Below are 13274 nucleotides of genomic sequence, written 5' to 3' on the forward strand. Positions count from 1 at the left end.
TGCACTGCCTCCCATGGTGTAAAGTGCAGAATGTGCAATTGATGTTCATGACTGTCCCATAGCTGCTGGCTGAGGGCTGGCCATTAGGGCTTTCAGGTCCCTTTGCCCATCATGTCAGGTGTACATGCAAGGATGAGGAGACTGGAAAGGGTACTCACCCTGACAATCCTGGTCAGGTCATTGAACTTCTTCCGGCATTGGACATTGTCCCTGGGGGCATCGCCGGTGGCCGACACCCTGCGGGCGACCTCCCTCCAGGCTTTCCTATAGACGCTGGTGGGAGGCTTCCTGCCAGTGTCCGGGAACAAGATGTGCTGTCTCTTCTCCAAGGCCGTCACCATCACCTTCAAGTCATGGGCTGAGAAGCGCAGGGCACGCTCACGGGCCTTCTGTACCGTTGCCATGGCTCCTTCTGCTCACCAGCAGTGTTCAGGCCTAGCTGGAAGGCTGCAGTGTGCAGGCCGTTGCAGCAGACCAAGTCGACCCTTCCCCCTTTAAGAGCTGCCCGGCGCCATGGTGTCTCTTGTCAATCAAGAAATGACCGCACCTGCGCTGCGCCCGGCCTCGGCGCTATCCCTCAGCACCGCCGGCTTAGCGCCTAAAGATAGTCGTGCATCGCCAGTTTTAGCGCTCCAGCAACCTCTTGGGGCGAAGCTACTGAATATCGGCGAAGTGCCCTCGACTTTGCGCCGGGCGCAAACTTTAGCGCCCGCCCGACTTTACCGCCCCAAAACTGGCTATACTGAATTTCTAGGCCTGACTGTTAATATATTAATACTGTACTTATAAAGCTCTTCATTCAGGATTTCAGGAATTACCAGTACAAGCTACCTGTTGTGCAGGGGCTTGTTGTGGACATGGAAGTGAGGAAGACATGTATCAACGTTCCCAGCAACCGATACAATGAGGTACTATATTTCGATTATTTGAAAGCTGATAATGACTGACTTAAATGTTTGCACATCCCATATGCACTAAATACAGATTGGAGTGGAAACCGTGTTTGTTTTTTTCCTCCCCCTAAAAACTCTGCCTCTGCCTCTGCCACAGCGCATGCTGAGATTAACTGACTCAGTACGGACCACAGATCTCTTCTATATAGTTCAGTATTATGCTATGCAAGCAATGAAACAACTTTCACAAACCTCGAATGATTTTCTGGACAGGGCAGTGGAGATAATAACACTGGGGTCTTTCAGGAGGTTTCTTTGTAAGGATGGATTGAATGTCCTTTTCATCTGTGATCTTTGAATGTACAGTAGTGATTTATCTTAGTGGTGTGCAGAACAAAAAGTGCATAATTCAAAAGGAGAGGGGAGGAGAAAAATTGTAAATTAGCAAATCCTAGGACAAAATAAAAGGCCAGATATGAGATGGAAAGCAAAGAAATACTACCTGTTGGATTTCACTATAAAATATGAAATTGTGAAGCAATTGGTATTGAGAATTAATAGAGAAATACTGGTGCTAAAATATGATTATAAAATAAAGGGCCCGACTGAACACAATGAGCTAAGCGACCTGGGTTGTAATAGCTGAGTAAATTATGGAGTGCTATCTGTCTGAGTAAATAATTGAAATTGTTCCAAAATATAAGCAGGGCACTAGAGTTTTAAGTGGGAGGTGCTCATGAGATGGAAGGGAGGTGGTGGTGTTTTAACACTAATGCAGCATCTGGTGGGAGGAAAGCAGAACTGCATCAAGTGCCACTTTAGGTAAGTTAATGATCGAGCGTTCTTCTCGCCCACCTCTGTCTCCCCAACCACCTTACATTATGGTCAATACTGCCAATGTTTACTAAATCATTTAATTTAACTGGATAGGAATCTCAATACTGGTCATTCCCACGTTTGTGTACCAGATACTGTTCCCTTGTTAATTTTAGGGAAGTATGTGTAACCCATAAAAACATACAAAGGCAGCTGTTTTTGAAATTATCCTAAAGCTTGGCATTGAGCACAGTTTTGGATGTTGTGCTTAAATTCTGTTCACATCTGTGTCATACGTGCAGTTTAGATTATCTGGTGCAAAAATGGATTCTGTATAGACCGTAACGGAATTTGTACATGTAGCATTTTTAATCCTTTAAAGACTAGTTATGTTGAGCTGTCTCTCCTTGTTATGGGGCCAAATTGATGAAGATGATGAAAGCGATGAACAAATCCAATGAGCATGTGCTAGCATTCGGAGCTTGCTTCAATGAGAAGGCAGATTCACACTTAGTGTGTGTTCAGAATGATGATGGGAACTACCAGACACAGGCCATCAGTATCCACAACCAGCCCAGAAAAGGTAAGTGCTTGTGAGGTGCCTTGTCTTAACATGATAAAACAAAATTATTCCAACACTTTGGTTTATTTTTGTGTTGGCATGCATTTCTCTGTATGAAACTTCTATTCCGAGTGTTTATAAGAGTAATGTAACTGTTTTTTGTCAAATAGAGTCTGTAAAAAGGTAGTATTGTCATTGCTTAGCTCTTGATAGCTGTGAATATACATTAAGATGACCCACAGTTAGTATGTGACTAGTTTTCTGTAATTCTGTTTTGCAGTAACGGGGGCCAGCTTTTTTGTGTTCAGCGGTGCTCTGAAATCATCTTCTGGCTACCTGGCCAAGTCTAGCATTGTAGAAGGTAATAGTACTACATTTTTAAAAATTCGTTCATGGGATGTGGGCGTCGCTGGCAAGGCCGGTATTTATTGCCTATTCCTAGTTGCCATTGAGAAGGTGGTGGTGAGCTGCCGCCTTGAACCGCTGCAGTCCGTGTGGTGATGGTACTCCCACAGTGCTGTTCGGGAGGGAGTTCCAGGATTTTGACCCAGCAACGATGAAGGATCGGCAATATACTTCTAAGTCAGGATGGTGTGTGACTTGGAGGGGAACTTGGAAGTGGTGGTGTCCCCATGTGCCTGCTGCCCTTGTCCTTCTAGGTATTAGAGGTTGCGGGTTTGGGAGGTGCTGCTGAAGAAGCCTTGGCGAGTTGCTGCAGTGTATCTTGTAGATGGTACACACACTCGCCTCGCCTCTGGAATTCAGCTCTTTTGTCCAAGGTTGTAATGAGGTCTGGAGCCGAGTGGTCCTGGCGGAACCCAAACTGAGCATCGGTGAGCAGGTTATTGATGAGTAAGTGCTGCTTGATGGCACTGTTGACGACACCTTCCATCACTTTGCTAATGATTGAGAGTAGACTGATGGGGTGGTAATTGGCCGATTTGGATTTGTCCTGCTTTCTGTGGACAGGACATACCTGGGCAGTTTTCCACATTGTCGGATAGTTGCCAGTGTTGTAGCTGTACTGGAACAGCTTGACTAGAGGCGCGGCTAGTTCTGGAGCACAAGTCTTCAGCACGACAGCCGGCATGTTGTCTGGACCCATAGCCTTTGCTGAATCCAGTGCGCTCAGCCGTTTCTTGATAATCACGTGGCGTGCATTGAATTGGCTGAAAACTGGCTTCTGTGGTGGTGGGGAGCTCAGGAGGAGGCCAATCTGGATCATCCATTTGGCACTTCTGGCTGAAGATCGTTGCAAATGCTTCAGCTTTGTCTTTTGCACTCACGTGCTTGGCACCACCATCATTGAGGGTGGGGATATTCATGGAGCCGCCGCCTCCTCCTCCCGTTAGTTATTTAATGGTCCACCACCATTTGCGACTGGATGTGGCAGGACTGCAGAGCCTTGATCTGATCTGTTGATTGTGGGATCGCTTAGCTCTGTCTATAGCATGCTGCTTCCACTTTTTAGCATGCATGTAGTGCTGTTTTGCAGCTTCCCCAGGTTGGCACTGCATTTTTAGGTACGCCTGGTGCTGCTCCTGGCATGCTCTTCACTCCTTATTGAACCAGGGTTGGTCCCCTGGCTTGATGGTAATGGTAGAGTGAGGGATATGCCGGGCCATGAGGCTACAGATTGTGGTGGAATACAATTCTGCTGCTGCTGATCGCCCAAAGCGCCTCATGGATGCCCAGTTTTCAGCTGCTACATCTGTTCTGAATCTATCCCATTTAGCATGGTGGTAGTGCTATACAACACGATGAAGGGTGTCCTCAGTGAGAAGACTGATATGCAACTAAGGGGAAAAGATCAATTTTAGCAGCTAATTTTTGTATAGTTCAGAACTTGTGTTTGGGGAGCACATTGGTTCCATCCCTCCACAGTTGTCATTACAGAGGTGATATTTTAACCACTACGCTGGAGCACCAATGTGTCATGCCATAGATCCAGGATTGATTGTGATTTGTCCAATCGAAAAGTGCAAGTTCTATATTGTAATTGGACACACGGGCTTCTTATTGTTACCATCCCATCATTGTTTACACAAGGATAAAAAGTATATTCTTCAAGGTGGGGGTTAATAAATTTAGAATCTTGTTTTAAATTCAATAACTTTTGCACGCTTCTCAAATAATTCTGGATGGTTTCTTAACTCTGTCCAATACTACCTTTACATTTGCTACAAAAATATGCAAATTTGCATCCTGTTCAAAATTCTTGGTTGACAATCTGTGCTGTTTTGTTCTGATTATTTTGCTGTAAACTGATGTTTATTTGAATGCTGTATTTTCAGATGGTATGATGGTACAAATCTCAGCTGAAACAATGGATTCTCTGCGACAGGCACTACGAGAGATGAAAGATTTTATCATAACCTGTGGCAAAATTGATGCAGAAGAACCACAGGAACAGGTTAACATCCAGTGGACAGAAGATGACAAAAATATCAACAAAGGGTAAATATTTGGTTTTAAAATACTAGGCAGTGAGGGAAAACTAGTATAACTTATTTGTAAAATACAACTAGCAGAATAACTTCTCACTGAGAATGTTCAGGAATTTGTGTAGTCTCGTGAGGCATAATATCAGTCACTGCAATACAAAATGATGGTGCTGAAGAGCTATAAACCTCATACCCTCCTGCTCCCTACCTGAATTTACTGCACATTTTTCTGGAGATAGAAGGAAGTGGAAATCTAGACAGATCACTTTACAATGCTGGCCTTGGGCATTGAGGTTTGAAATGGCTGTGCATGTAATCAGCCATTTAGAATGCCACACTGTATTTGAGTGTCACCTTTGTTTGGCAACTGATCTGATTTATACTTGCTATCCATGTGCAGTTGCTCGTGGGGGTAGAACAGACTTCCTAATAATCTGTAAAATCCGATGCTTGTTTTCCGAATATGACAAGACTTCAGCAAAATGCAGCTTTATACTGAATGCTTGTAATAAAAGCGCTTGTTCTTCTGAATGTAATTTACTAAATTATCAATGCATTGATTTAAACTTTTTGATTTAAAATTGTAGTGTTGTCAGTCCAATTGATGGAAAATCCATGGATGAAATTGCAAGTGTGAAGATATTTCATGGGTCAGAATTCAAAACAAATGGCAAGGTCATCAGATGGACAGAGGTAATGGAAAAATGTACCTAAATACATTGTTTCTGGTCAGCATCATTGTTTTGCATTAATTTCGTGGGCATCTTGGGATGGGCACCTCTGTGTATTTTTTGGTTGGGGGAGGAAAGAGGTGCTGATCGCCTCCTGCTTTGATTCTGCTAGTCAGCACCTTTTTTTTTCTTTATATTTTGTTGCAGTCTTCCTCAGTATTAACTATACCCCCAATTTGGTGGTGTCTGCAAATTTTGATATAGTACATCTGATTCCCGAGTCCAAATCATTTATGCAAATGATGAGCAAGTGTTCTCGGCGCCACTCCCCACCTTCCGCCAGGCTGCATAACTACTGTTAACCCCTATTCTCTATTTTGTAGCATTTGCCATCCATTCTTCTTGCCCTCTGACACCACGTGCCCTGACTGTAGCCATGAGCCCACTATGCGGTGCCTTTTGAAAGTCCGTGTATGTTACATTTCACTGCATTACCCTTGTGTACTCTGTTACTTCAAAGAATTCAATAAGGTTGGTCAAGGATGATCTTCCCTTTTGAAATCTGTGTTGACTGTTCTTTATTATATTTTTGGTTCTAGATGTTTTTCTGTTACATCTGAGTAAAGATTCAAATATCTTTCTACCGTCAACTTTAAGCTAACTGGTCTATAGTTCACTGGATTTGTTCTGTATGCATGGATACAATCCATCTGGACTAGAAACATAGAAGATAGGAGTAGGCCATTCGGCCCCTCGAGCCTGCTCTGCCATTCAATGAGATTATGGCTGATCATCCAAAGTCAGTACCCTGTCCCTGCCTTCTCTCCCTATCCCTTGATCCCTTTAGCCTTAAGAAATATATCTAGCTCCTTCTTTAATATATTTAATGAATTGGCCTCTACTGCCTTCTGTGGTAGAGAATTCCACAGGTTCACCACTCTCTGGGTGAAGAAATTCCTCCTCATCTCTGTCCTAAATGGCTTACCCCTTATCCTTAGACTGTGACCCCTGGTTCTGGACTCCCCGGCCATCGGGAACATCCTTCCTGCATCTAGTCTGTCTAGTCATGTTAGAATTTTATAAGTTTCAATGAGATCCCCTCTCATTCTTCTAAACTCCAGCGAGTATAAGCCCAATCGACCCACACTCTCCTCATGCGTCATTCCTGCCATCCCAGGTAGCAGTCTGGTGAATCTTTGCTGCACTCCCTCCATGGCAAGAACATCCTTCCTCAGATAAGGTGACCAAAACTGCACACAATACTCAAGGTGTGGTCTCACCAAGGCCCTGTACAACTGCAGCAAGACATCCTTGTTCCTGTACTCGAACCCTCTCGCTACAAAGGCCAACATACCATTTGCCGCTTTAACCGCCTGCTGCACCTGCATGCTTACCTTCAGCAACTGGTGCACAAGGACACCCAGGCCTTGTTGCACTTCCCCTTCTCCCAATCTATTGCCATTCAGATAATCTGCCTTCCTGTTTTTGCCACCAAAGTAGATAACCTCGCATTTATCCACATTATAATGCATCTGCCATGCTTCTGCCCAATCACCCAACCTGTCCAAATCATCCTGGAGATTCTCTGCATCCTCCTCACAGCACACACGCCCACCCAGCTTTGTGTCATCTGCAAACTTGGAGATATTACATCTAGTTCCCTTGTCTAGATATTGTGACTAGCTGGGGTCCTAGCACCGATCCCTGCGGTACCCCACTAGTCACTGCCTGCCACTCGGAAAAAGACCCATTTATTCCAACTCTTTGCTTTCTGTCTGCCAACCAGTTCTCTATCCAAGTCAATACCTTGCCCCCAATCCCATGTGCATTAACTTTACACGCTAATCTCTTATGCGGGACCTTATCGAAAGCCTTCTGAAAGTCCAAATACACCACATCCACTGGTTCTCCCTTATCTATTCTACCAGTTACATCCTCAAAAGATTCCAGTAGGTTAGCCAAGCATGATTTACCTTTTGTAAATCCATGTTGACTTTGTCCGATCCTATCGCTGTTTTCCAAGTGCTCTGCTATTACATCTTTTATAATGGACTCTAGCATTTTCCCCACTACTGATGTCAGGCTTACCGGTCTATAATTCCCCGTTTTCTCTCTACCACCTTTTTTGAACAGTGGGGTAACATTAGCTACCCTCCAATCCATGGGTACCGTTCCAGAGTCTATTGTGGTGTTTTATCCTCTCTAAGTTTGTCTAGTTTATCAATTATATCCTTCCCTTCTATCTTAAATGTCTTGATATCCTTTTTGATCTATTCTTCTAATGTCATGTCCACCCTGTTAGTCTCACTGGGAAATATTGAGGCAAAGTAATTGTTCAATATTTCTGCCATCCCACTGTCATTACCTGGGAGTTTATCTTGTGCATTCCTTAGTGGCCCTATCCCTATCTTAATTTTGCTTTGAATAAACCTGCTCTGTGTAAGTGCTCCTGGGAGCTTTCCATTATGCCATAAAGTCGAGATTGATTCTTGCATGTTCTTTTGCCTGTCTGAGATTTGGAGACGATATTGGATATAGACAGTGGAGGCAGGATTTCAGACTTTGCCCTTCCTAGAAGTAGTGATGGTAGGCTCTTCCGCCTGTGGCGATTAGCATATGTGCTGGCTGGGTGAAGGAGTATGGTTTCTTCTGTAGAAGGTTGAAAGCCTGACTAAAACAGTAAGATTCTAGTAAGTAAGTTGAATATTATGTGTCATAAACTTTGGAGTAGTTCAATTTGTACATCAAGGTTTGCCAAAAGTCCTTTGTCTCAGAATGTGCCGTGAAGGGAGGTAGTAGTGTTGCTAATGTTTAATAGTACATCGTTGGTCTATAGTAATGCTGTGTTCTGTTCCACTCTGTACTTTATGGATGTGAGTTTACTCTTTGGGTGTTGCTAGTTCTGTACACAGCAAAAAGAGAGGGAACTGCAACAGACCTGCCTCAATGCTTAATGGTGGGATACTGTACAGAGATGCTCACTGAAGCAGGGTGTGATTTACAAGATTTTGATCGATTTCCTGAGTATTATTGAAGGTCACTTGCTGCAGCCTGGCTCGTCCGACGCCTTTCTACATCAAGGAAGAGTATTCTGCGATATTTGTGCTGTCGCAGTGGTGTACCTCATTGATTGATTAGTGCCTATTGGTGTTCTGTGAATGGCACCATTTTGTCTGGGTGCAGCAACCCATGAGTCCATTTTTGTACCTGTTCTAGGGGCCAGTATTTGATGGTCACTATTGCAAATCTGTACGAAATGCATAAAATGGGTCCTTGTTCTTGTAAGTGGCAGCTCTTGAAGTGCCATTGAAGGCACTCATCTCTAGAACATGATGGCAAAGCTCCAGTAACAGGAGTGTCTCAGCACATGGAGAAAGGCTTTATAGAAGTATAGCAAGTCAGTTGAGACCTGCAGCTTTGCCAGACTATAGGTCTTTAACTGCCTTTTGGATCTTGCTGACTTGGGGTAGAGCAGTGCTTGCAATGACATATCACAACTGGGTGAGGTGCTGATGGGCATTTAATTTTCCTGAAAGTGAGTATCTTGCAATTTTATAAGTATATATAGGTTACTACATCATTTTAAAATTCTCATCCTTGTATTCCAATCCCTCCATTGCCTTGCCCCTCCCTAGCTCTAACCTCCTTGAGCCATGCAACCCTCTGAGATCACTGTGCGTCTCTAATTATGGCCTCTTGCTCATCCCAGATTTTTAATACTCCATTTACGGCCGTGCCTTCAGCTGCTTCAGTTCGAAGCTCTGGAATTCCCTCCCTGAACCTCTCCTGCACTATCTGCCTTTTTTTAAGATGCTGCTTAAAACCTACTTCTTTGACTAAGCTTTTAGTCACCTGTCATTATATCTCCTTATGTGACTCGGTCAAATTTTGTTAATGCTCCTGTAAAGTGCCTTGTGACATTTTACTGATAAAGGCGCTATATAAATGCAAGTTGTTGTTAGTTTATGAATTCCAGTTACACAATTGCATATTGGCTCATGTAAAGTCTTTAAACTTGAATAATCTTTTCCTGTTTTAAGGTGTTTTTCCTGCAGAGTGAGGACCAGCCCAGTGGTCTAAGTGACCCAGCTGATCATAGCAAACTTACAGAGAACGTGGCCAAGGCGTTTTGCTTAGCACTCTGCCCCCACCTTAAACTGCTGAAAGAAGACGGAAAGGCAAAACTGGGTCTCCGTGTCACACTTGATTCGGACCAGGTACTCAAACAAACTAAATTTTAATAACATGTTTTCCTCACTTTCAAAAAAGCTAGAATGTTGATGTTACAGATCCATAAACTATAAATCTAAAAGTAATGCTTGTATAAAGAATCGTGAAACTGCACGGATGAATTGTCCAGATTGTGTTTAATCATGGAAAGATCAGAAGCATCAGAGAGGGGCAACAAGTACGGTACTGGGTCTTGACTTGCCTTACAGGCACTTTTCATGGTTCATTAAACTTGAGGTGGAGTTGGGAATGAGAAGAAGATTGGGGGAAAGAGAACAGAATGAGATGCAAGCTTAAAATAGTGCTGGGAGTCTGTCATGGACGTGGAGAACCAGGAAATGTGATTTTAAAATAGCAAAGGAAGCCAAGAGTTCAGTGGAGTTTAGTACTTTTCAGTTATGAATTAGACTGCCACTTGGGAAGTAAATGGAAACTTAGTTGAAGCATTTTAAGGAATGACTCATTCCTGATTCAATACTGAATAGAACAACAACTTGTATTTATATAGTGCTTTTAACATGGGACGTTTTACTGTGTTGTAAGACAAAAAAATTGACACCGAGCCAAAGAAATTAGTAGATGACCAAAAGCTTGGTCAAAGAGGTAGGTTTTAAGGAACGTCTTAAAGGAGAGGTTTAGGGAGGGCTTGGGGCCTAGGCAACAGAAGGCACGGCCACTGATGGTTGAGCGATTTATAATCAGGGATGCTCGAGGGCAGAATTTGAGGTGCGCAGATATCTCGGCGGTGGGGGGGGGGCTGAAGGAGATTAGACGTAGAGCATTGTCCTTGTGCTTTTCTGATCATTGCTTATAATGAAGTGGAGTTGAATATTTTTTCTGTGTGCAAACTGTCTAATTTCGATGAATAACATTGGAGAAATTCATTTTTAAAACTGGTCAATCTACATTCATGACTCTTCATTTACTTATTCAGGTTGGATATCAAGCTGGTAGCAATGGACAGCCCCTTCCTTCACAGTACATGAATGACCTGGACAGTGCTTTGGTCCCTGTAATCCATGGTGGAGCTTGTCAGCTAAGTGAAGGGCCAGTTGTGATGGAGCTCATCTTTTACATCTTGGAGAGCTTCTCTTAGAAACCTGAAAAAATCTTTTCCATCTCACTGGTGTGCATTGCTCCATGACTAGAAACATTTGCACTTTAAACTGTTGGTATGATAAAATTGAATTGGTGCTCCATTATTGCTGAATCTACTATGCACCATGGACCATTGTGGTTATTGTAATGCAGGTCAGGCTACCTGCCTTTCAACTTCCTTAAAATGTGGACTTGCTCTTTTGTTGGACTGATACTGTACTGAAGCATGAAAGAATTTGAATTTCTGCTACTAGTTTACATTGCCTGGATTGACAGCATATCATTCTTGAGGATTTTGAGACTGGTTTGCAAGTTGAAGTAAAATGAGAACACATCAGTGGCTATAGTGACACTACATCATGAGAATGGTATAGAGATGCATAAGGTGACACCAATACTCACTGACCTCAGTATCACTACTTTCCTGACACAATCAGCAGTTAATCTATTTAGTTTGTATATAATGTATGTCTGAAGTTTTGAAGCACTTAACCTATGCCTTGTAAACCACATAATGGGAACATTGTGGTAATCTCTAGCCATGAAATAAAAGTAGTGTATAAACAAATTAGTCTAAAAGTAAAAGACCTTTTAATGACTTCCTCAGCCATACTGCATTTCGTATCAGCTGTATTAATTGTATTTGCTGGTGCACGAGCACCTCAGGTAATAACTGTTCATATAAACAGGGATTAGTGTTTAAAGCCTCCATGGAAGGAAACTGCTTCTGTTGGGCTATTACGGACAGTCTCCCAAGTATAGAAAAGTATCCTTGGTGCTGGAATGAAGCAGAATCCTGGGCAAATGAACTCCTGTAAGTAAATGTAAAATGTGGTTATTTAAAAGCCAAATACTCTGTATATTTGTTTTCTTGCATTTAGAAACACCTGCAATTCAAGAATAGTTAATATAAGGGAAATAAATGTTTCCTTTATTTAAAAAGTGTAGCGTTGGCTTAAGAATTAGTAAGTAGGTGTAATGTCTTAGTCTGGCCTATTTCCTTCAACTGTATATTACTTTTTGAATGGAAATATGGTTTTACCTTGCATATAAGAGACATAAATATACAGAATCATTGTACATTTAGATGAAATGCTGTTCCATTTCCTTTTAGTTTTTCTATTGGCAGTAGTCAAATGTGCACTTTAGAAACTGGTTACAAATAAATGGTTTCCTAATAAAACCTCATTGAATAGCATATTAAGTATTTATCACGTTAAATACACAACAGCAATAAAAATTATTCTTGCATAAATCTGTGACTTTTTTATGTTAAAACAGTATTCTGTGATGCCTTGCAGTTCCTGTTAGTTGTGCAACAGGTACACAATGATTGGGAGAAATCTTAAACCACGAGTTAACTTTTTTTACTTGTACCTTTTTAGAACACTTTCATTTTAAGATTGAAAAGTTGTTATTCCTCACTAATTCAAACCCCACAAAAATAGGGATTGCTGTTGTCCTGGGGGCGGGAGAGGAAGAAATCATCAACAACTCTGTCCCTTCAAGCAGGGCATGCCATGTTGCTATTGTGGTCAGGTGCTCTTCCCCAGTTCAATGTATACAAGGCCTCATTCTGAATTGTATCCTTAGTTTTTCTCCTGTCACTGACTAGTTTTTAACTCTTGTACATGCATATGGCTCATTTGCTGCTCCTTTTTATCCATTTTTTCACAATTCAAAATTGTTGTCTGGTTTTAAAATTTACATTGTAAAGTTTTCAGCAAGTTTCTTCAGATACTGTGGAATGGCTGGTGTAACAATCTTAATTACTGGAAGGTTATCCTGATGACAAGCAGGCCCTTCAGGTGTACTAAGACTTGGCTATAGATAATTAAGTTTAGCATACAATGCTCCCAGGAAAGTTCTACTGACCATGCCATGTTCTGCATTAACTCATGGCTGGTAAGATTCTTGGATCATTTGGGGCTTACCTACTTCCAGAACTAGTCCTAAATTTGCTGAAGTTCTAGGGGTCTATTGCTGTCCAACAGTTTTTGAATAGTTAAAGTATCAGTGTTACTACTGCCTTAGCAGTTGGTACTGTTTCCCAGATGGTGTTCCCTTTAGGTTTGGTACCAGTTGCAGTTTAGACCAAGCTACTTGGTTGTATCAAACCTTTGGCAATTAGAGATGGGCAATAAATTCTGGCCTTGGCAGTGATGCTGACACTTGGGATCAAATCCAAGACCTCCCTCACTAACCCTAAGGATTTGACTGGTTAAAACACTAGCCTGCCTCAGCAGCTGACTAACATTGCCCAATGATGTATCATACATAATAAAATCTCATTTGATTTGGGGATTTTTTTTCCCCCAAGGGCAGCAACCATACTATACCTAACACCCAGATAAAGATTTTATGAAATACAAATAACTTGTGTTTTCTGCAATCAACTTGTATTCATTTGTGAAAGAAAATGATAGTTCTAGGAATGGAAAAGGTAACCACAAAGATAAGTGGCAAGAGTTGGACAGGGGAACAATGATTCAATGTAAATTTAAGGTGGTCAGGAAATTCTTGTTTACACAAGGATATTCCATACATTAAAAGATGCCAA

General features: G+C 42.1%; 1 protein-coding gene across 4 annotated transcripts in view; it reads left to right on the top strand.

The window, feature by feature from the left end:
- The window catches only part of zfyve9a (zinc finger, FYVE domain containing 9a), a 150163-nt gene extending 138194 nt beyond the window's left edge, over window positions 1–11969 (top strand). For all 4 annotated transcript variants that reach the window (XM_085982953.1, XM_085982951.1, XM_085982954.1 and 1 more), the window contains 7 exons: window positions 804–908; window positions 2142–2292; window positions 2552–2632; window positions 4566–4728; window positions 5303–5408; window positions 9427–9603; window positions 10551–11969. In XM_085982953.1, the coding sequence (XP_085839079.1) occupies window positions 804–908; window positions 2142–2292; window positions 2552–2632; window positions 4566–4728; window positions 5303–5408; window positions 9427–9603; window positions 10551–10712 (945 nt within the window). In that variant the 3' untranslated portion in view covers window positions 10713–11969. The remainder of the gene's footprint in view (window positions 1–803; window positions 909–2141; window positions 2293–2551; window positions 2633–4565; window positions 4729–5302; window positions 5409–9426; window positions 9604–10550) is intronic.
- Window positions 11970–13274: the final 1305 nt, after the last annotated feature.

The sequence above is a fragment of the Somniosus microcephalus genome, chromosome 3 (assembly GCF_052327205.1).
Source record: "Somniosus microcephalus isolate GS21.2 chromosome 3, FLI_Smic_1.0, whole genome shotgun sequence".
NCBI lineage: Eukaryota > Metazoa > Chordata > Chondrichthyes > Squaliformes > Somniosidae > Somniosus > Somniosus microcephalus.